The 23,170-nt window shown below is 33.7% G+C and overlaps 1 protein-coding gene across 7 annotated transcripts in view; it reads left to right on the top strand.

Annotated features, from left to right (window-relative positions):
* ANKRD17 (ankyrin repeat domain 17) overlaps positions 1-23,170 on the top strand; it is a 166,244-nt gene that overhangs the window by 101,864 nt on the left and 41,210 nt on the right. For 4 of the 7 annotated variants that reach the window (XM_086704865.1, XM_086704869.1, XM_086704867.1 and 1 more), the window contains exons 11-20: positions 936-1,023; positions 2,746-2,873; positions 3,125-3,268; positions 3,681-3,783; positions 5,258-6,010; positions 10,434-10,582; positions 16,966-17,077; positions 17,325-17,470; positions 21,881-22,023; positions 22,568-22,781. In XM_086704865.1, the coding sequence (XP_086560991.1) occupies positions 936-1,023; positions 2,746-2,873; positions 3,125-3,268; positions 3,681-3,783; positions 5,258-6,010; positions 10,434-10,582; positions 16,966-17,077; positions 17,325-17,470; positions 21,881-22,023; positions 22,568-22,781 (1,980 nt within the window). The remainder of the gene's footprint in view (positions 1-935; positions 1,024-2,745; positions 2,874-3,124; positions 3,269-3,680; positions 3,784-5,257; positions 6,011-10,433; positions 10,583-16,965; positions 17,078-17,324; positions 17,471-21,880; positions 22,024-22,567; positions 22,782-23,170) is intronic. The other 3 variants (XM_086704866.1, XM_086704870.1, XM_086704871.1) reach the window with 3 other exon arrangements.

Raw genomic sequence — 23,170 nt, forward strand, 5'->3', positions numbered from 1 at the left:
TTTATGGAAGGAGAAGAGTGGAACTGGATTACTATTGTGGTCTCTTTCAGTTCTGTGTATGTTAGTACAGCTCTTGAAGCCCTTATGGCACATATTATACTCTAGTTAGTTGTGTGCCTATTTCTTCAAGATTAGATTTTGAGCTTTCCAGTGTTTACCACAGTGACTGTGAAACATACAGCAATGTATCTTGCTTAGTTAATTGCAATTCAAACAACTTAGTGTGTGGCTTAAGAGAAGACTCAAAAGTTGTTCATCAGATGTGAGTGTTAAAAAATATATATATTATATGTATTATAACTCAAATCTTTATATTCTAAAATATAACTTGGAAAATTTCTCCAAGTGTTCTCATTACCCAGCAATAAGAAGAAGGCAATAGATTCTCCATTTTTTGAGACCCAGAAATCTCTAGTAAGACGTTGTAATTGGTGGTTTTTGAGCTATTAAGTCACTAGCCTTGTTGTTTTCATATAAGATAATGTGGTTTTAATGGGAGGTCCATAAAGAAAGGGAATGATGTACTTGCAGAAATTCATACAGGTAGGGTGCAAGGTTACAAAAGGAAAATCACTTGGAGTAGATGGGGATAATGCTGATTGGAGAAGGATGTGCTAGAGTGCCATTGACTGGTCAAGTTCCACAGTCCTTTTGGTAGAGAGAGAGAGAAGGAAAAATTACCCAGATGGATTTAGATGAAGGTGTCACAATCACATGAATATAATTTCAGTTCTTAAATTACATCTGTAGAACATGCTTCTAATTTGAGTTTTAAATTTAAAAATGTATTCCTTAAATTTATTTCATTTCAAAGCATGATATTTAATATCTTTAGACTTAGAAATTAGTCCAGTTCTTTTCCTTTTTATTTTCATGAAAAAGAATAACTGTACACTAGCAATTAAATATCAATTAAGTCTGTGTTTTTTACATAGGAACATGAATCTGAAGGTGGAAGGACTCCTTTAATGAAAGCTGCAAGAGCTGGTCATGTTTGTACTGTTCAGTTCTTAATTAGTAAAGGTAGGTTTGGGTAAGCAGTAGTTTTTTTTTCCCCCAAAGGTGTCTATTCCCTGCCCTTGGATATTTAGAGATTGAGAGGTAAAGGACAGTTTTTGGGTATGACTGGTGGAGGGATGCTACTGAGATTCTGTGAGTGGGTGGTTGATAAATATCCTCAATGCATAGAGCATCTCCAAACAGTTCCATAGTCCCAAACTATGAAGGATTGTCATACTGAGTACCATCCTTGTGAAGGAACACTTACATAAAGAAAAATTTCTCTAAGTAAAATTTTGAGGGTTTAGATAACTTAAAGTCTGTTCTGTTTATGTAATAATGTATCCTGAAACCTGGATTCTTATGCCACTGAATTACTTTAAGGCAAGTCACTTTTCTACTCTACATATCCTTGGGCCTAAGTTTCCTTCTTTGTAAAATATAGAGAAATGGTCATAAATACGGTATAAAAAGTATTCAAAACTGAAATGTGATAAAAACCAAAATGCATGGAAGATTTTCATCTATGGTCAGTAATTCTACTTTGAATATCAAAAACCATTTTAAATGACTAACGTATCATATTATTACTTCCTTTAAATTATTTGTGAGGTGTTTACTGTGTAAGTTCAAGTTGAAATAGTTTTGTTTGCAGAATTCATCATACTTTTTTTTTTTTAATGTTTATTTATTTATTTTTGAGAGGAGAGCATACACACACTTGTATGACAGGGGCAGGGGCAAAGAGAAAGGGAGACAGAGAATCCCAAGCAGGCTCCATGCTGTCAGCACAGAGCCCTATGCAGGGATTGATGCCACGAAACCTGAGATCATGAACTGAGCCAAAAGTAAGAGGCAGATGCTTAACTGACTGACCCACCCAGGCGCCCCACAGATTTCATCATATCCTTAAGTATAGGATATGAAAGATTTTACTGTTGATTCAACATTGATAAAAGAAAGACTATACAAGCCATGTACAATTAAAATGGCAATATATACCATTTCCTTCTTAGCAAAAATACTAAAGAAATCTCAAGTTTGTAATTGTTAATAATAGCAAAAGAAACTAAGTCAGAAATCAGTTACTGGTCAAATTACTTTAGGCAATTTGAACACTTATTTGTGATGTATATTTATACCATAGTATTTTCAAGAATGGAATTATTTATATAATCACAATCCTCTCTCTGATAAATTTTAATTAATCAGATTCCATTTTCTTTCTGCTATTTTATATCCATTTCCTGCATTGCCTAGCACACTGTCTAAATCAGAGATGAATTCATATTGGAGGGGCAGTATACCTGTTTTCACGCTCAGATATTTCCCAGTGAAAGAAGCCAGTAGTACTATTACTTTCTATTCCCTGGTAATTCTCTACACACCTAGAGAAGGACTTAAAATGAAGATAAAATTTTGTTTTACTTTTTTAAAACTAATTACATTAGGAGTAATATATACATTTATTTTTATCTTCTACCAGTGCATACTAAAATATTCACGGATGAAATTATGTCATGTTTGTCTGGGATTTGCTTTAGAGTAATTCAAGATGGGAGAGGAGAATTGATAATGGGTTTATGTGAAATGAGATTGGCTGTGTGTTTATAATCATTGAAGCTGGGTAATGGGTATATGGATATTCATTATGCTATTCTCTCTATTCTTTATGATTTTGAAATTTACCATAATTTAAGAAACCTCAATCTCCTAACATGATTTCCCATGTCTTGTCTGTTTTAGGAGCGAATGTGAATAGAACCACAGCTAATAATGACCATACTGTACTGTCCCTGGCTTGTGCAGGGGGTCATCTGGCAGTGGTGGAACTACTTTTGGCTCATGGGGCAGATCCTACTCATCGTTTAAAAGTATGTAACTCAAATGTTTTGGGTAGCATTGTGAATTAATTCTTCACTCTTGAACATTAGAAAATATCATCTACCAGTTCGATTATAATGGCATTCTAAACATATTCATTTTCTTCTGTTTTATTAGAGGAAAGTGTTCTTTACTAAACCTAAGATTTGAATTGCTAGGGCCTGTTAGCTTTATCATCCTTAATGGTTCTATAAGTTAACTTATTTTTTTTTTATTTTTCCCTTTCTGTGTCCACTCTTAGGATGGCTCAACTATGTTGATAGAAGCAGCAAAAGGTGGCCATACGAGTGTTGTTTGCTATCTTTTGGACTATCCTAATAATTTGCTTTCGGCCCCTCCACCAGATGTCACTCAGTTAACCCCCCCATCCCACGATTTAAATAGGGTAAGATTCAAAACAAAAACATTTTATATCATATCTTCTTTATCCTCCTTTGGCTCATAGTTTCAGTTTAAACAGATCTGACTATACTTTGTTATAATATGTAGTTCTCTTTATAGGTATGCAGTTGAAATGGTTAATGATATAATCTGGTTTAATATTCAGATTGTAGATTGATGTGATTTTGCTTTGTTTTCTTACTATGGCAAGAATAACCATTTGAATTCAAAGTGCATTAAAAAAGTGTTGTGGAGAATAATTTGGCAACAACATATTTTAAGTAAATATATCAGTGTCTGAGATTAATACCATATTACAAATATTTTGAAGAAGTCTTTATAACTTATTCTTAAAGCATGTTATTTAATGGAGTGTGTAGGAAAAGCAGAGATATAATCAGTTTCCTTTGTCTTAGGCTCCTCGTGTACCAGTTCAAGCACTGCCCATGGTTGTCCCACCTCAGGAGCCTGACAAACCACCTGCCAATGTTGCCACTACTCTTCCCATCAGGAATAAAGGTCAGTTATACTTCTGAAGACTGTTTTGTACATGTTATCCAGGTAAAAATGATAAGATTACCAAAAAACCTAGCCATTTATAATTATTTTTCCACAAAAGGTGAATTTTACTAAGTTGACATAATTAAAAAATTTTTTTACTAGTGAAAAAGGCATGTTACTGTGAGAGAAGATAGTTAATAGCACTGATTTATGCTAGAATTGTCAGCATTAGCAGGAGAAATTCAGATGCTCATCTCTGATGCAGTTCTGATTATCCACCATTTCTTGTAATAACTGGTCATTTCTATTCGTGTTAAACTGTTAGGCTGGGTATAGTTGGATGACATTTTTGTAAATTACTTAAATTTCTGTAGTGATCTAAGGCATAAAATGAACAAGTTAGATCAAAATTAAACTATATTTTAGAGTAACTGGTTTAATGTAGATTTTATATCTGGGCTACCTTTCTCAGTCAATAATTGAAAGTTACTTCAGATATGCTTGTTTGTTTCTCTAGAACTCTGAGGTCCATATTTGACTTGTGGATGTTACACCATGCATGTTTTAAGTCATGTCCCAAAACATTACAGCTACCAGTTTGAATCAGTTTTTCTTTTTAAAAAGTTTCACCTGAAGAACCAATGTGGTTTTAATTTTTTGGTTTTTAGCTACCTATATTATTTTACCAACAAGAATACTAAGTATTTCCACCAGCTCTTTACAGTCACTACTACCAGTCTAGAGCCTTGGCACCTTTTTCAGTTGGTGTAGCAAACAACTGATTGCTGTACCCATAGCCAGATCTGTTTATTCACCTGGCTGTCAGAAGATACAGTGGATGGCGTAGTCCAGCATCTTTTCTTCCAGGGAAACTGAATCCCAAATCTCTACTGGCCAGGTAGCTGTGTGAATATGTGAATTTATATCTTGCCTTTATCAGTCTTGAAGATGGTAGTCCCCCAACAAAGACAAATTTTAGCTGGATTTAGATTTCCCGGTACTTCTCAGTGGTTTGGGTACTCTTTGTGTGTATGTGTGTGTGTTTAAAAGACATAGACTATCAAATGTGGAAAAACCTTGACTTAGAGGTCTAAGTTTTCCTTACATCTTAATAATCTAGCGTTATTTTTCTGTTCTGATGATAAGTTTTTACATCTCTATGACCAGATGAAGTATCTACACATAGCCTTAGATTTTACTTTAATTGCACCACTTAGATCTCACAGACCTGCATCCCTCTATTGTCTAATTTTAGCCATGTGATATTTTTAAAATTAATTTCCCAGAGATTTCTCTATGCACATAAAATACATACATTTTATATTTATGATAAAGAAGGTGGATTTGTTTTTAAACTTCTTAACAGTGCATTTTCACCTTCTGTGGATATGATAACTTGGTGCATAACTGTTGGCACTAAACCTCCCAACAGTAACTCTGTAATGAGGATGCCATTCATGTGCACTTCTGAGGGGGTTTCTTTTTCACACAGCTGCTTCTAAACAAAAGTCCAGCAGCCATTTGCCAGCAAACAGCCAGGATGTACAGGGTTACATCACCAATCAGTCTCCAGAGAGCATTGTAGAAGAGGCTCAGGGAAAGTTAACAGAACTGGAACAGAGGATAAAAGAAGCCATAGAAAAGAATGCACAGCTGCAGTCCTTGGAACTGGCTCACGCTGACCAACTTACCAAGGAGAAGATCGAGGAGCTGAACAAAACAAGGGAGGAACAAATTCAGAAGAAACAAAAGATTTTGGAGGAGCTACAGAAAGTAGAACGAGAGTTACAACTGAAAACTCAGCAGCAGCTAAAAAAGCAGTATCTAGAGGTTAAAGCTCAAAGAATTCAACTTCAGCAGCAGCAGCAACAGTCTTGCCAACATCTGGGACTGCTAACTCCTGTTGGGGTTGGAGAACAGCTTTCCGAGGGAGACTATGCACGGTTACAGCAAGTGGATCCCGTTTTGCTTAAAGATGAACCCCAGCAGACTGCTGCTCAGATGGGTTTTGCACCAATCCAGCCTCTGGCCATGCCTCAAGCTTTGCCTCTGGCGGCAGGTCCCTTGCCTCCAGGGTCCATCGCAAATCTTACAGAACTGCAAGGAGTGATAGTTGGACAGCCAGTACTGGGCCAAGCACAGTTGGCAGGGCTGGGGCAAGGAATTCTGACAGAAACACAACAAGGGTTAATGGTAGCCAGCCCTGCTCAGACCCTCAATGACACGCTGGATGACATCATGGCAGGTGGGTTTATATTGTTATGAGCAGGTATCAAATATGATTTGCTTAAGGCGAGTAAGAGTGTGCCAGAATTTTTTGCCATTACCCAACTTGAGAACTATTTTTGGACTCTTGACCCATGTATATCCTTAGAAGTATTAGTTCAATCTCAGAAGTTCTCAGACGGATACAGGTCGAATTAAAGATTAGCTCATGCAATACAAGTGACTGAAACTTTTTGGCTTAGCTGGGTAGGCTGGGGATCTAGGTTTTTTCAGTAGTGGGGTTGATGTTTGAGTTTTTGTTTTTGATTTTGTTTTTTCTCTTTAAGTTCAGAATACTAAGATTGAATTTTGGCTTTTGTGCTTCTGTATTCACACCATTAAACTGGGAAATTGATAGAAGTTGAAGTGCAAAACTAGTAGGACACATCAGGAAGCTTATTTGTGAACAGAAATACTTTATATCCTAATGGATCAGACTTCAAACCTGATGGATATTAAAAAAAAAAAAAATTAAACACTTTTACAACGATAATAAAGTACCAAACCAAATAGGGTTTGATTGTATGTCAGTGATTTTATCCCCTGTGAATGTTAATGTGTAGTCTCTTTCTAATTGTATTATGGGAAGTTGTGGTCCCCTGACAGTATCATAAATGATATATCTTTCAGTGTGTAGCCAGAGAAATTATATTCCATTATAATTAGTTTCATTGCAAGAAGAAATATTTTAGAAGGTTGTTTTAATGATTCTAGTTTTTGGTACTTACTTTTTGTGAGTTCTGTAACAAAGTAGTAGAATGAGATTCTACAGGATTATAAGCCATAAGAATGCTATACTGTGAAGGATAATTTTCTTGATTTAAGAAAAAGATAAAAAAAGAACATTTGAAAAGGAAGGAAAAGAGAAAAAGGCAGCAAGTAGTGAAATTTGATAGTATTTATCTGTTTTCTTCCCCCTTTTTTTATTCTTTGTTCTATACTTCTATATGATTAAGTTTTTCTAATTTTGAAACTGTTTTGGCAGCATTATATAGTATGATGAGGTTATATATAATTTATCTTTCATCTTTCAAAAACATAAAAGAAAATTAAATTGTATAGTGTTGAGATATTTAGCTAACATTCAGAAATTAAGACACCAGCTAATGAGACAGATTTTGTTCTTACAAATTGCTCCAAAGTTTCCTAGTTCTCTTTTAGTATCACCCCAGCAACAATATGTGGAATGAAATTCTTTGCTAATCTTAGAGGGTGCAGTAGTCTAATAATCATTAGTAAGAACTGTGAAGATTCTTAGAGTGATAAGTATAAAATATTTCTATATATTTGAAAATTACTATTAATCACCATTAGCTGCTTATAATAATTGGGATTGCAATTAAAGAAATGTTAGTATCTTATGAAAATTGTACATAAAATTTTTCTATAGATTTGAAAATTACTATTAATCACCATTAGCTGGTTATAATAATTGGGAATACAATTAAAGAAACATTGGTATCTTATGAAGATTGGAGCACAGTAGCCAAAAGTCCCAAATTTGGTGTTACTTACATGGCCATTAATCTAGGTCATAATGGTCTTCTTTCTATTATGTTGGTTGAACTACCAAAAAATGTATCAAGTTATTTAAGTGAAGAATGGACATTCCTACCAGGGAATACTTAAAAAAAAATTTTTTTTTGATATGCTATCAGAATTTACATGATGTTCTTGGGCATAGTTATCAACCTTGATTTGCCAGTTGTACAGTTTTTATGCTGATCAGAATTATCAGAGGTTTGTAAAGTAGTTTTTCTGTTAATTGGTTTACCAAACAAAAACAATTAAATTCTGCCTTTGTGTTCCAGGTGTTTTCATATAAAAAAAATTTCAAAAGCGCACAAGTTTTTAGGAAATAGGATAAATACTTCCCATTATAAAAATACTCTTCCTCTTTATTATGCCCATTTATATGGAGAGAGGAGAGATGACCAGACGGAAGAGCAGGATTAAAAACATCCAACCACTTACCTGCAGTCCATCCCTGTCATCATGCATGTGCAAATGCATAAACATACACATATACTAATGCACTCACTTCTACGACTTTTTCTTTAGACAACTTCTTTGGTAGTATTTGTTCTTTCAGTTGACTAATGATCATTTCCATTTCTTTCTTTGGGTTTCTTAATATTTTGTAACCTCATTAGGTGCCGTATTCCTTCCCCACTTAAGCATAACCTCTTCTTTTTCTTTAAAGAACCTAAATAAACTTGTTCTTTATTCCAATTTATTAGACTCCTCTTGTAAGATTCAGTATCATTTTCTGTAGTACTTGGCTGACCCAAATCTTCTGTCTTGCCTGTTCTCCATCCTTGTCAGAGCAAAATCAGTTCCTTATTTAGCCAGTCTTAACACCTTGCCTTTGCTGTGCTCTCAAGTTCTTTCTTTCCTTACCTAATGTTTAAACTTTTCTAGAGCATCTGGTGCTCCTTCTCTAAAATCAGACCCTAAAATGAAGTACCACATGTAAAGATCTATACCAGAGTTCCTTCAGGTACCTGCGTATTTATAAGTTGTTACTTTTAACTGTAGGGAATGATTGAGTGACAGGCAGGTATTTAGTTCTAATAAACCAATTTCATAACTACCCGAAATGAAATGAAATGAAATGAAATGAAATGAAATGAAATGAGGGAATTGGTGTTTCCTCTCCTTTTAGATGAGGTGGCAAGAACAAGCAATTTGACCCAAAATAAGAAAACTAATTTTAGTGTGTTCTTTAAAAGAACTTATTCCAGTTAAAATGTAAATAACAATATAGTCATTTAATAGTAAAGCTTAGATTTTTTTTACTATTGTGAAATAAAAATCAGTTCTTTGGACAGATTGGTGTTCATTCTGTTTAAGCTGATTTTTGTATTTAGCATTTTTATTTGTGAAAATCAGTCAAATCAGAGGAGATTATGGAATCTGTTTTAAGAGCCATAGATTTTATATGGTTTTGAGATTTTATATCTAGAATGTGTACATTTAAATTAACTTGATTTTTTAACATAAAACTATCAATATGGAATAACAATATCAAGGTCATTAGATAATCAATTTAATATATTAGTACATGCCCTTTTCTATTTATCTGGATCCCTAAGGATTCAAACAGTGTTTTGTTTTGTTTTGTTTTGTTTCCTTTCTTTGTTTTTTCTTTAGCTTTTAAGTGGACTTAAAAATGTATAATCATAGAATGTGTGTTGCTATAATGTATAGTGTATGTTTGTGCCTGAACTAAGGATTTCATGTAAAATAGATTTCTTAATTGACAATCATGTTTATAATTGTTATAATAAGGTCAATTTCAGTTTTATTCTTGGCAGGATCATAACCTCTTTTGCCTGGTTTCAGATCCAGTTGTGAATCATGATTGTTTTCTGTCTGATGTAGTTGATAAGTATGTGGGTAACACGCTACTGTTGACCATTCAGAGATTTATGCCCACACTTCAGTGCTATAGCATTTTTAATATGGGGGAAAAAGGGTTGGTGTTCACATATCAGCTCCAGAAGTGAATCCATGACAGAATATAAATACCCTCAGTTGCCACCACTTCTGGAGTCCTCCCACCTCAAGTACTGACCTAATTAGCCCCTTATTAATTTGCATATTTTGGTGAAAATAATATCATGGAAAAATTATACTTAGAACTAACAATAATCTATCTTTGAAGGATGATTGTGCATACATTTATTTCTACCTTAATCTTTTAATTTTGTCCTCGTCAGTGTGATTGCTGGTTTGATTGGTGGGCATTTTAACCCCCTCAGAATAATTCTACATGTGGGAAACTATATTTCTGTGTGAGGATCAAATTTTTATATTTTACTATACGGTCCTACCATTCAGAAAGTTACCATCCCCCAGTCTGCAGTTAGTAAAAGAGTAGGAAGTGTTTTAAATGATTCTATAGTGAGGTTCTCCCCAGTGATATTACTTTCATTGGAATATAAGGTGTGACATTGGCAGGTTAAAACTCACACTTTCCTCCGTCTGAACTTGACTGTTTTACCTTTTATTCGTTTTCTGATTAAGAAGCTATAATGAAAAAAAAAAAAAAAGCTATAATGAACAACTATCCATTTGCATTTATATTCAATTTGAATTCATAAGCATATTTTTGTTTTCAGGGTTATTTTGAATTGAGGTTTTATGAATACATACTGTAAGAGAGGAATTTGGTTTTCACATGGATTATCATTTAGAAAATGGGTTATTCTCAATATACTTTTTATTTTTAGATTGTTATCCCAAGTCAGAAATAACCAGAAAAGTGAGTTATTAGTGCTGTGACAGTTTACCTATAGACCTTTTGTTTTAAGAAGTCTTTAAATATTTTCTAATAATTATTTCTTACTGTTACCTAACAATGTTTCATCCTTATTAAGTGCAGTTATTTTGTTCAACAGCAGTCAGTGGAAGAGCATCTGCAATGTCAAACACTCCTACACACAGTATCGCTGCTTCCATTTCCCAACCTCAGACTCCAACTCCAAGTCCTATCATCTCTCCTTCAGCCATGCTTCCTATCTACCCTGCCATTGATATTGATGCACAGGTAAGCTCTAAATTCAGGATGGATGGTTTTTAACTAAAATTATATCATCAGTAAAAACATTAATCATCTTAGACTTAAGTCATCTTAGACTGTTTTGTCTCCAGCCAGAGATCTGAGCCACAGTTAGGAATGTGAATCCACATTTTAAAAAATAAAATACCAAATACAGATTATTACTGATAATTATGTGATGGTCTGGTTTTCAAGGTCATCAGTAACTTTTTTTTAACTGTAGTCTAGAAGAGGTTGTTAAAAGAAATAACTTATTTATAATTAGTATGTATTTTCTTCTAATCTTAAATTAGAAGTTATGCTTCTAATTTATAATGGGTTACACATAAAAGATTCTTCCATTTATGTATCGTATATACTTAATTGCATTTATATTGTCTTTGAAAGTTCTGATCTCGCCAACTAAAACATGTAGTGACTGTCTGTGTCTTAGGACTAAGTCAAAACAAAACAAAGCAAAAAACCCAATTAGAAAATTAGTTTACCATGTAATCTCAGGTCACAGTGAAGTTGGAGAGGGGAGGATAGCTTGTGTTTTGTCCTGGAAAAAAGCTTAAGATAAGGCCTAGCTTAGAAGACTGCTGAATAAGGTAAAGGGTATATGGCCTTATTCAGTACTGAGAACTGTTTGGTTTATTTAGTTTTGTATTTTGATTTTTACCTGGGGTTGGGGAGTCCCTGGCTAGCTCAGCTGGTAGAGCACATGACTCTTACTCTCAGGATCGTGAGTTCAAGCCCCACTTGGACATGGAGCCTACTTAAAATAAAAATTAAAAAAAAATTTTTTTTAATTAAAAAAATATATATCTGGGGTGGGGAAGGCATGACATGGGTGAAGGTGGCAGTATACATAATAAAACTTTTTATTTTGTAAATGATCAGTTCTTTGTAACCCTGAATTGCCTAAAGTGTGTGTGTGTGTGTGTGTGTGTGTGTGTGTGTGTGTGTGTGTTACCATTAAGGCTCTGTACTCTCAACCTATTGAAAATAAAGCTTCTGGGGCTTCAGGGTGGCTCAGTTGGTTGAGCATCTGACTCTTCATTTCAGCTCAGGTCATGATCTCATGGTTCATGAGTTCGAGCCCCACTCGGGCTCCAGGCTGACAGTGCAGAGCCTGCTTAGGATTCCTGCTCACTCACTCTGTCTCTCTCTCAAAATAAATAAATAAAATTTTTTAGAATGTTTAAGAAAATAATGCTTCCTTTTCATTAAAATGTTTCTTGGTAATACTGTGAAAAAGGAATTACATTTCTATTCTTACTTGCTTTCCAAATGTTAAGTTATATGTACTTTTTTTTTTAAGCACTTAAAGTTGTCAGGGCTATTTTAAGGAATTGTCTGAGTTTCAGACCACATATATGAAGTAACTACTTTTAAATAACCATTTTCCTGATGAAGAAACCAAGGCTAAGAGAGAGATTAAACATATCGCTGAGGATCAGTTCATTTAGCTAAGTGATGGGGTTGAGAGTCATACTCAGGTGGGTTTGACTTCAAAGACACCCTCCTTAACTACCGTACTCTATAGTATGTTTTTTAAATTTTTTCAAATTAAAAAAACTATGAAATATTCATTTATGAACCACATGGTTTATATTTAATAATATGTAGCAATATAGAACTGGGTTGAACTTGGTATTGAATTTGCATTATTTTCCTCCAGGCTTTTTTCACTCTGAGGCTGTTATGTTGTAACCTATAGCTGTTATGTTTTAACCAGAGATCTAATTTCTAGTTTTTATATGGAATTAAGAATTGATCCATAAGGAAAACTAAAAACCTCACCAAATATAAAAGGATTTTTTAAAAAATTCTTTTGAATAAAATAGCCACAGAAAAAATTCCTCATATGATCATGATTTTATTGAGTTTGAAATTGTTATAGTGGTGGTGAAATTTTACCTGACTATACTACTCAACCAGCTATTGCTGTGTTATAAGTTAATTTCTAAGAAGTTACATAGAAATATTTCTAATTTTTTTAAATTAAAAAATCTAATATGTTAATTGTAGTTGACATGCTTATGTAAAAAGATTGACTGTGTCCTTCTTAAATATGTGGTCTCTATATTGAAGTTTTTCAGTTGGGATACTCTATCATGAATTACACTGCTTGTCATAGAGTTTACAAAGTTCCTGCTTAGAGATACTAACTATTCACCCAACAGCTAATTTATGGTGGAGCTGTCTTTCAAACCACCCCATCAATCTAGGTCTAGAATCTATGCTCTTAACCACTGCACTATGCTACCTCCTTTTCAACTTTTTATCTTAAGTATGAACACTGATTTTAATTATATTAACCTGGTAAATTAGATTACAGAAAATAGGTCCACCACCTAGATGGCATCTTTTCTTTCTTTCATCTTTGCATCTTTTCAGCATGTTTCCTTGGCCATAGGGCATATTTACGTCAATTCTTAATTTAAAGAAAAACAAAACAAATGTTAATTTTTTTAAACCTTCAGCGTATATGTGTCTTTTAAAATATGCTAATGAGTCTTCACATGATCATACTTTAAACTCATTTAATTGATCATTATATGCAGAAACTAATATTTTTAACAAGGATGAACAGGAATCATGTTTAATTTCTGGAACTTGAAGACTGCTGAAGATGAGAGTTTTCACTCTTTATAAGGTTCCCCAAATCTTACATTCTATAACTAAAAATTACCTTTGGTGTGTAAGTATGTGCCACAGGCTCTCTACCTCTCACATAATGATTTTACTGAATCAAGTTTGTCAGGATATATTTGCTTTTATTCGTTTTGTTCGGTTTTGGTTTTGTTTTTTTTGTTTTGTCTTGTTTTAAGTAAGTTCTGTGCCCAGCGTGAAGCTTGAACTAACGACGCCAAGATCATGAGTTGCATGCTCTAGTGACTAAGCCAGCCATGTGCCCCTTTCCTGAATATTTTTAATATATTTATATTAAGTTATATCTATCTACCTATATATATAATTTATAGATATAATTTATATATAAAATATATATAATAACATTTAATATATTTTAATAGCATATACTGTGCTGTTATCAACATTTACTTTAGGAAACATCAATAAATGATAGTTTGAAGGAATTATTTGAGACTTTTACTGTATCTTTTTTCATAACGTAGCTCTAATCTTTATTTTGCTGGAATGGCATAACAAAATTTGTATCTGGGTACTGTTAGATACAGAAATTAGTAATCATGTAGAAACTTTTAAGAACTATAGGTTTTATATGAAACAGTACATCTGGTTGAAGGTTAGAGTTGAATACTGGTAAATTAAATATTTTCTGTATTTATTGTGTGAAATAACATAAATCCATGATTATCTTTTAAAGAGGGTAGACATTAAATTTAACTTAAACGTCAGGACTGAAATTATAAAGTATATAAAATTATGTTTTGCCTTTAATGGATAAATATAAATATCTTTTGGATATTTTTCCCTTGTTGGTTTTGCAGTATGGAGAACAGTTTCATCACAATGATTTAATGAGAAATATTAAAGAGACCAGGAAAAATGAGTTAATAGTGGTATGCAGTATGCTGCCATTAAAGCATTCTTCTTTCAAATGCATGCATTCTACTTGTTTATGTGAAGTTTTAAGCAAGTTATTTATTACTTAACTGATTATTGTCATTATTCCCTGATAATTCTCATTCTTCCTAAATGCTTTTTTTTTTTTTTTAATCTTTTTTGTATTTTATGTGCTACCTCTGACATGTTTAGAGAATGAGAGATTTGGGATTATGAAGGTTATGGAAGTCTAAAAAAAGCTTAGCCCTTGAAGTCCTAATAATTTTCAAAGTAATTTAATTATGTAGGTATAATTAATAGATATATTTCCTTTTTTATTTTTTGTTTATTTTTACAGACCGTTCAGGTATATTTTTCACCTATATCCCAGCTCATTAAAAGTTGCTTTTTCCGTTAGTATTGCATCTGTCTTATGATTCCTTCTTATTTTTCATTCCTACATAATTGAATAGTCATGTTGATAATTTACATAATATTTTTACATTGAATATAATTTTAGCATTTTTATAAGAATAGAGTCATCATAACAACATCTGTTACATACAAAATTGTATATTTTATGGTATCATAGGCTACATGGAAATTTTCTTTAGAATGTAGACCTGAATGAGCTTTTAACAAAGCTTTGGGCATCTCTCTCCCTTTCAGGTTTCTCTTAGATATAGATACATGACAATGTGTGTGACTTCTTAGCCAGTGTAATATAACATGACTTTAGTGATACATTGCCTTTCAGAAAGTCATCAACCTATATTGTTATCATTATTTTCTTGATTAGTAATCTTGAAAACACCTATTTTTTTTTCTGTGCTTTATCAATCATTGTTAATTTTAACCCAGACTTTTGCTTCAGTTAATTTGTTTCTTGAGGTATTACAAATCAGGATAGTGTTTCTTACCGTTTGGGGATTGTATAGGTGTGTATTAGGAAGGTGGAAACCTCACTTCAGAATCTTTAAATTCTTTCATTATTGTCTTTAGAAGATTATCGTAAGATATTAATGAAGTTGCCCACTCTTAAGTTCCCCAAGGAATTTGACAAGCCCTCTTTTCTTAGCTTTAAATATTTTTCCTTCAACTCTCATAATACCTTGTTTATATTTCTTTCATAGTTTGAACTTAAATTTTCCCTTTGCTGTAATCACTAAGCTCCTGGTGAGCAGGGACTGTATTTATTTATCTTTGTCAACCCTGAAGTACCTAACAGAGTACTTTGAACATAAAAGGTGCTTAATAAATGTCAGTTGAGCTGATGTTTTATAATGTGGGAAAAAACCAATATTTTACTAATCCACTAAAATTTCCCATGCTGATCTTTTTCAAATTTTGTTTGTTCAGTTTCTATTTAAAATTGGCACCACTTTCCTAAATTACTCTTTTAACCCCCAGAAACTCTTAGAAACCTAATAAACTTCATCATAAAGTGGACTCTTCATCATAAAGTTGACTCTTCTAATGGTCTGTACACTAACAGAGAGAGCATATAAGGCAGAGAGACTTAACATTATATTGACCTCCATTGGCTGTGCCATAGGACTGCTTTATGATGGGGAAAGGAGGATTTTGATATCCAGGATCTCCTTGGTTTTTTAAGCCGATCCTTATCAGTTATTAGCTTGTGTGACCATTGGAAGGTTATTTCTCTGAGGCTTTGTCTCTTTTTTTCTGAAATCAAACATAATAATTCCTTCCTTATAAACCTGAAATGAAGATCAAATACTATTACACAGTCAGAGCGGTCACTCATTTAAGTATTCATGTCCTTCTTCATTGTTGTAGTTGGTGCATCTCTCCCTTGTGGCCATCCCTGATCTCTGCAGTCAGTAGCTCTGCTCTCTGCCAGCCTCTTCTGCAGAGCAGCTTTTGCGGTCTCCCTCTTCATCACTGACTAGTAGGCTTTTTCTTATTTCTTGACTCTATCGATTTTGCCTTTTGTCTCTTGTTATTCTTTTTTTTATGACAGAGTTTGGTTTTTAGAGTTATTGACCTTCTGGGAGAAAATGCCGTTTCTTTTTGTATTTATTACATAAATATAATAAATGTTATATAAATATGTAAACATAATAAATATATATTTCATATATGTAGTCGTTTGTTTTATTAGAAATAGTCTTTGAATCTGTAATCCCATATAGCTGTTGTCATTCATTTAACTTAACTGTCATTTATTGTTTCCTAGGCAAAGCATCACTTAGTGCTGCTAATCTAGAGTACTCTTGTAGTACTTTCCTCTCTAGTAATCTGCCCCATGAATTCCAGCCATCCTGACCTCTCCAAACTCTGCCTTTTCAACTCAGGGAGATTGACAGGCTGTTTGGGTACCCAGTCTGCCCTGAAGCCTTGAAACTCTCTAGGCAATAAGTTGAGTTAATCATTTCTGTCCTCCGAGATCACTGCCATCCATGCACTGCCTCTCTAAACACCATCATTTCAAATAGTTTGCCCCCTCCCCCCCCTTTTTTTTGGTTCTTTGAGATAGGAAAACAAATCTTGTCTGTGCTGTTGTCTACGCTACTCCATTAATGGCTAGAAGTAAAAGTGAGTCCAACAGTGTTTAATTTAATCATGTAGTTGTAAATAGCATATGGTTGGAAAATCATACTTTTTTTTCCTTCATGCCTGCTTTAAGAATTGCCCATAAAGTTCAAATGTTATTTTGTAGCCTTTACAAAATCACACGTTAGCCGCTGATGGAAAAAGAACGACTTAATACCCGAATGTTTGATACAGTAGAATGGTACATCTGTATCTGTATTTGGTATAAGTATATATTATATAATTGATGCTGTCATTTGAAAATTATCTAATAAGCTAATCAAAAAATAATTTTTTTATAGACTGAAAGTAATCATGATACGGCACTAACACTTGCCTGTGCTGGTGGTCATGAGGAACTGGTACAAACACTGCTAGAGAGAGGAGCTAGCATTGAGCACCGAGACAAGAAAGGTAGGGCTTACTTCTGTTAATTTTTTTTTTCTGGAATATTTGTATTTCTAGAAGAATATTTGTATTTCTAGAAGAATATTTGTATTTCTAGAAGAATATTTGTATTTCTGGAATATTTGTATTTCTAGAAGAATATTTGTATTTCTAGAAGAATATTTGTATTTCTAGAAGAAATACTGCTTCTAGTGGAAAACACTATTGTTCTTTTGCTTAGCATGTAGTGAGAAGATCATTATTTTTCCTCTAGGTTTTACTCCACTTATCTTGGCTGCTACAGCTGGTCATGTTGGTGTTGTGGAAATATTGCTGGACAATGGTGCAGACATTGAAGCCCAGTCAGAGAGAACCAAGGACACACCGCTATCTTTGGCTTGTTCTGGGGGAAGGCAGGAGGTAACATTTTCTCCATTGTAATAGTTGTCCATCTGTTTAGCAAATATATGTTTTAACTTTTATGATTTGATGGTAATAGAGGATTGGCATCTGGATTTATCACAGTAACTGTCCTTTTGCTAATAGATAATAATTTCAAGTATCAGTGTTAGCATAAGGTATCGTGTCAGAAAAATCATGTTTGTTATTCTGTTCATCCGAAAGTAGTATCTGCCGTAGGAATCCCTGTGTGTTGCATTCAGGCTAAGGAAATGATTAAGGCATTCCCAATCAAATCTGTAAACTTCTCATAAGCAGGGCCTATAATCATTCATCTTTTCCTATCCTAGAGTACCTAGCATGAAAGGTACTTAAGCTCAGCTTCTTTTGCTCTCTATGTATAAGATTAGTAGGGAATTAAGAGTATTCAGTTTTTAGTTGTTCTTTTCATCTTCCCCCACTCCTCAAATCTGGAAGAAAGGTTCTCGGATAAGATTGTATGATCTTTTCATTTTTTTTAAAGGAAAGTAGAACAGCTGGTGTGATCAGGTATAGGCACAAGAAGTTATAGTTTTACACCCATGTGTGTTTTCTGGCATTTAATGAACAGCTGGGCAACCTAATGTTTTAAATCTGTTTTTTAAATCCAGTTGTAAGGATTTTGATTAGCCAGTTGTGCTGTCTCTGTGGACTGACAACTTTTCAATTAGGGAGTTGTTGAATCTCAGATTTAGGAAGTACCCTGGGTTAACCAGGTCAGTGTCTTACTCAGTTTAGAAATCTTTTACTTTTTTTTTTTTTTTTTTGCCATCCTATTATAAAGTTCTCCTAATTATCAAACCTGAATTATGCCTTCCCTAAGTTTCCCCACTATTCTTAATTCTGTTCTTTGATTAATTGAAAGAGGTTTATACTCTCTTATATCTACAGATATTTGAGGCTGTATTTGCCAGTTACCTGTTCTCTATTTGAAGTGTACCCTATTCTTTTGATTATTGGTTTGAGGATATCTTTTCCAAATCCTTCAACTGGCTGTTCTATCCATTATGTCAGTATACCTCCTGAAATACTCTATCTAAAATTACTCTGGCCAGGGAGGTGGTAGGTTATTACTTCCCTATTTGTGCAAAACCAAACTGCCTCCCACCCTTTGCCTGTCATAACACATCAGGTTATATTGAACTCTAGTCAGCTAAACCCACTGGAGTTTTTAGTAAACCAGAAGATAAAGATTTTTAGGAGGTAGAATAATTCTTGTGCAGAAAGAATGGGAAATCTAATAAAATGGTACATGTATATAGAAAGATAGGAATTGGTGATCCTTTATCTTGTGGATTAAAAAGAATTGGAGCCTAGTGATAATAGTCTTTTTTTTTTTTTTTATACAATTGTTGCTTTGGCCAATTTATAATTTTTAAATTTATAATTTTTGCTCCTTTATATTTGGAATAGATTATAGGTGTGTGGATAGTTAGACACACTTTCTAGAGATGTTTTGCGTAAGAGACAACAAAGAATGTGTCTCTACTGTGCTGTTCCTTCTGGTTGATAATGTGAATACATTTGTATTGTTTCCCTTCCTGCATTCCATAGTAGAGGTGATTGGTATATTAAAAGGATTTTAACCCAAATAATAGGAAGTAAATAGTGAAAAAATAAGCTACTTAATTTGATAAATTATCTCCACCGCGTCAGAAAATGTAGAGATTCCTATTAATCTCAAGTTGAAATGGTATGGCAGAAAATTTTGCAATTAATAACAACATTAAATTGAAAAACTTAGTTGGGAATGAAAATGGTTCTGTTTTGGAATATGATGAAGGTAAAATTTTTGATATAACTGAAATTTTCAATCATTGTATAGCTTGAAATAATACTTGCTTCATAAAATAACAATTTTTTCAGTGTTGAATCAAAAAAGAATCCGTTGATTTCCTTCCTTTCAAAGCAGTATTAAAGCCTATAGCATACTATAATCTTTGAGTATTTATTTCTTTCTGGGAATAGACCATTCCCTTTGAGAGATAACTAAGCTCAGTTATCTTTGTGTAATGGAATTAATAACTTTAGAAATTTGATTAGGGTTTTCTACTTTCTTGCTTAAGGGACTCTGTAAAATTTAGCCTAATACCATTTTTTGGTCTTGTGTTTATAACCTTGTCACATAAGCCACCTACTGTTTCTGGCTCTAAAAGCAAAAAAGTGATGGACAGAAAGTCGTAATCTAAACTTAGTCATAGCTTTATTCCTATGAGTAAAGTTTTAGCTTGTATGTTAAGATAAAGCACTGTTCATTAACATTTATTTGTTATTTCCTAGTTAGTATTGTAGGATATTTTACTAATACTAAGTGCAAGGTAGGGCTCCTGGGTGGCTCAGTCGTTAGAGCGTCTGACTTCAGCTCAGGTCAGGATCTCGCAGTTTGTGAGTTCGAGCCCTGTGTCGGGCTCTGTGCTGACAGCTCAGAGCCTGGAAGCTGTTTCAGATTCTGTCTGTGTCTCCCTCTCTCTGCCCCTTCCTCGCTCATGCTCTGTCTCTGTCTCTCAAAAATGAATAAACGTTAAAAAAAAATTAAAAAACAATACTAAGTGCAAGGTAAGAGCTATGATCTTGGACAGTCCTTAACTTTTCTCTGCCTCATTTGTAAAATGAAGGTGAAAATACTAGCACTTGTGTCAAAGAGTTGTTTTGTGCATTAAATGGCATAATGGACAAAAGACGCCAATAAGTACTTAAATAAATGGTAAGTGTTTTTCAGCTATCAGGGAATGTAAATTAAAACCCCAGTGGGTTACCACCACACACCCAACTAGAATGGCTAAAATTATAAAGACTGGCAATACCAATTTTGCCAAGGATGTGGAGCAACCAGGACTCACTTATTATTGGTGGGAGTATAAATGGTATAACCACTTTAGGAAAAGGTCTGGCAATTTCTTATAAAACTGAACATACACCCAGAAATTCTACTAGGTGGAACCCATGAGCAATGAAAATGTATTTCTGGAAGAATGTTCATAACAACTTTATTCAAATTTACCAAAAACTAGAGACAGCAAAGCTGTTCATCAGTAGGAGAATAGATCACTTATAGTATATTCATATAATGGAATGGTATGCAATACCCGCATATGACTTTCAAACACTGATTTCATCTATATGAGGATTTAAGATAGATGAAATTAGTCTATAGGTGAGATTGACTGGGAAAGGGGCATGAATAAATAACAGGATTTAAATTACATTAGTTTTGGGGTGCCTAGGTGGCTCAGTCAAGTGTCTAACTCTTGATTTTGCCTCAGGTCATGATCTCATGGTTGTGAGATTAAGCCCATGTAGGGCTCAAGATTCTCTCTCTCCCTCTCTCTGTCCCTCCCCTACTCATGCCCTTTCTCTTTGTCCATTAAAAAAAAAAAAAAAAAAAAAATATTATTAGGGGCCCCTGGGTAGCTCAGTCTGTTGAGCGTCTGACTTTGTCTCAGGTCATGAACTCAGGTTTTGTGAGTTCGAGCCCTGCATTGGGCTTGCTCCTGTCCGTGCAGAGTCCTCTTTGGATCTTCTGTCCCCCTCCACTCTTTGCCTCTCCCCAGCTCACGCCTTCTCTCTCAAAAATAACCATTAAAAACAAAGTATTAAAATTTAAAAAAAAATAAATTACATTAGTTTTATGCATTTGTCAGTACTCAGTGAATATACACCCAAGTTTTGTGCATTGGTTGTAAGTTATATATTTTACCCCCCAAAAATTTAAAGCAAGTAATATTCTAGATAATAACACATGCTAATGCACTTAAGGGAAATTGCAGGTGTCCATTTTACTTTGAAATGAGATGCATCAGAAAATGGACAGATGAAAGATGTAATAAAGTAAGTGTAGTAGAATATTAATGGTAAAATCTAGGTAGCAAGTATATGTAAATTTCTTAAGCTTTTCCATATGTTTAAAATTTTTCATAAAATATTGGGAAAAAATAAATATTACTTTTATTCCAAGTTTTTAAACATTGTTATTGATTATAAGTTTAAAAAAATATTTTTAAATCATTATAAATGAAAAAATCTTATTCCGTTTTACCACTATGTGATGAAATAACAGAGAAATGCTAATTGCTAAGATAGCATTGCACAACAACACACTGAGATCCAGCAGATCTGAGACCCTGGTCTTTCATGAACACACTGTGCCATTTTAACAAATTCCAAAATGGATTTTTTTTTCCCAAAATGGATTTTAATTGAAAAGCCTGCTTTCTGTTGGCTTGTAAGAGCTCTTGCTATCATTTGAAGCTGATTTTGTGCAAAGGATTAAAAAAAGGACTTTCCTCTGTTTTCTTATACGATATACCAGAAAAATAAAGAAATCAGAAATACACACTTTGCAAATTGTTTCACCATAAGAAGAAAATACAACTTTTCCTCTTTTCTTTTCAGGTGGTGGAGCTGTTGTTAGCTCGAGGGGCAAATAAAGAGCACAGGAATGTTTCTGATTACACACCTCTAAGCCTGGCTGCTTCTGGTGGCTATGTGAACATTATCAAAATATTACTAAATGCAGGAGCTGAGATTAATTCTAGGCAAGTTTTATTCTCTCTCTATAAGCCCCTTAAGAGTGTTATGACAAAGCTATTTGTAGAACACTTGTATTTCTTATGCCATATTTAGAAAATGCCTTCATTACGAGTTTAGAATTCAAATTGTTAGAGATTTTTAAGATTAATTTTATTTAAGTATTTAAAACTATTCTATTGATATAGAACTTGAGAAACCATCACTTACTCTATTTCTTATGGTACTAAAAGTAAACACAGTTTTTATGCTTTAGGATGGAAAGCCCATCTTAATAATCACTTAATAATTTAATAGTTACTTTTCAGCCCAAGTCATTATGTTGGATGAGCTACAGAAAGTAGTCTAGGTCTAGGTGGTAAAAGATTTCTAATGGAGTCTTGGTAGTATCTCATAGACTTACTAGGGCTGAGAAAAATTATTATTTTAAATAGTCCTGCAAACTAAAGAATCAAATCCTGAAATAGAATTCTATAAAATTCATCCAATTTTTTCTGGGACATTTAAATTTTATATCTTTTCCTTTTGTTCTCCCCATACCTCCACCCCCAGAACTGGTAGCAAATTGGGCATTTCTCCTCTGATGTTAGCAGCTATGAATGGGCATACAGCTGCTGTTAAGCTCCTGTTAGACATGGGCTCTGACATAAATGCTCAAATAGAAACCAATCGGAACACTGCCCTTACCTTAGCCTGCTTCCAAGGAAGAACTGAAGTGGTTAGTCTTCTGCTTGATAGAAAAGCAAATGTGGAACACAGAGCTAAGGTAAGAAAAATCTGAGATTTGTACATGGATTTATTTATTGCTTCGATATTTAAGGTGTACAGTAGCATTACGCTAATTATAATTTTAGTATTTTTCTAGTAACATATATCTTACATATGTATTTAATCAGAAATCATTCTGTGTACTCAGTCAAGCATTAACTCTTGAAAATACTTTAACACTAAATTTTTATAGGTAAAAATGACATACTAGGGTTATCAGCTAGAAAATACGTACTTTGTGAAAGAGAAGACAGGAAACATTTATTAGTGCCAGTTATATGCCAAGTGCTTGCATCTTGGCAAGTTTTTTTCACAAGTTTTTTTCACAATAAATTGACATTAAGTAGAATCATCTTTCTGGATCACACTGTAACTCAGGCTGTAGTG

Source organism: Puma concolor, chromosome B1 (assembly GCF_028749965.1).
Source record: "Puma concolor isolate L17-30 chromosome B1, mPumCon1.1.hap2, whole genome shotgun sequence".
Classification (NCBI taxonomy): domain Eukaryota; kingdom Metazoa; phylum Chordata; class Mammalia; order Carnivora; family Felidae; genus Puma; species Puma concolor.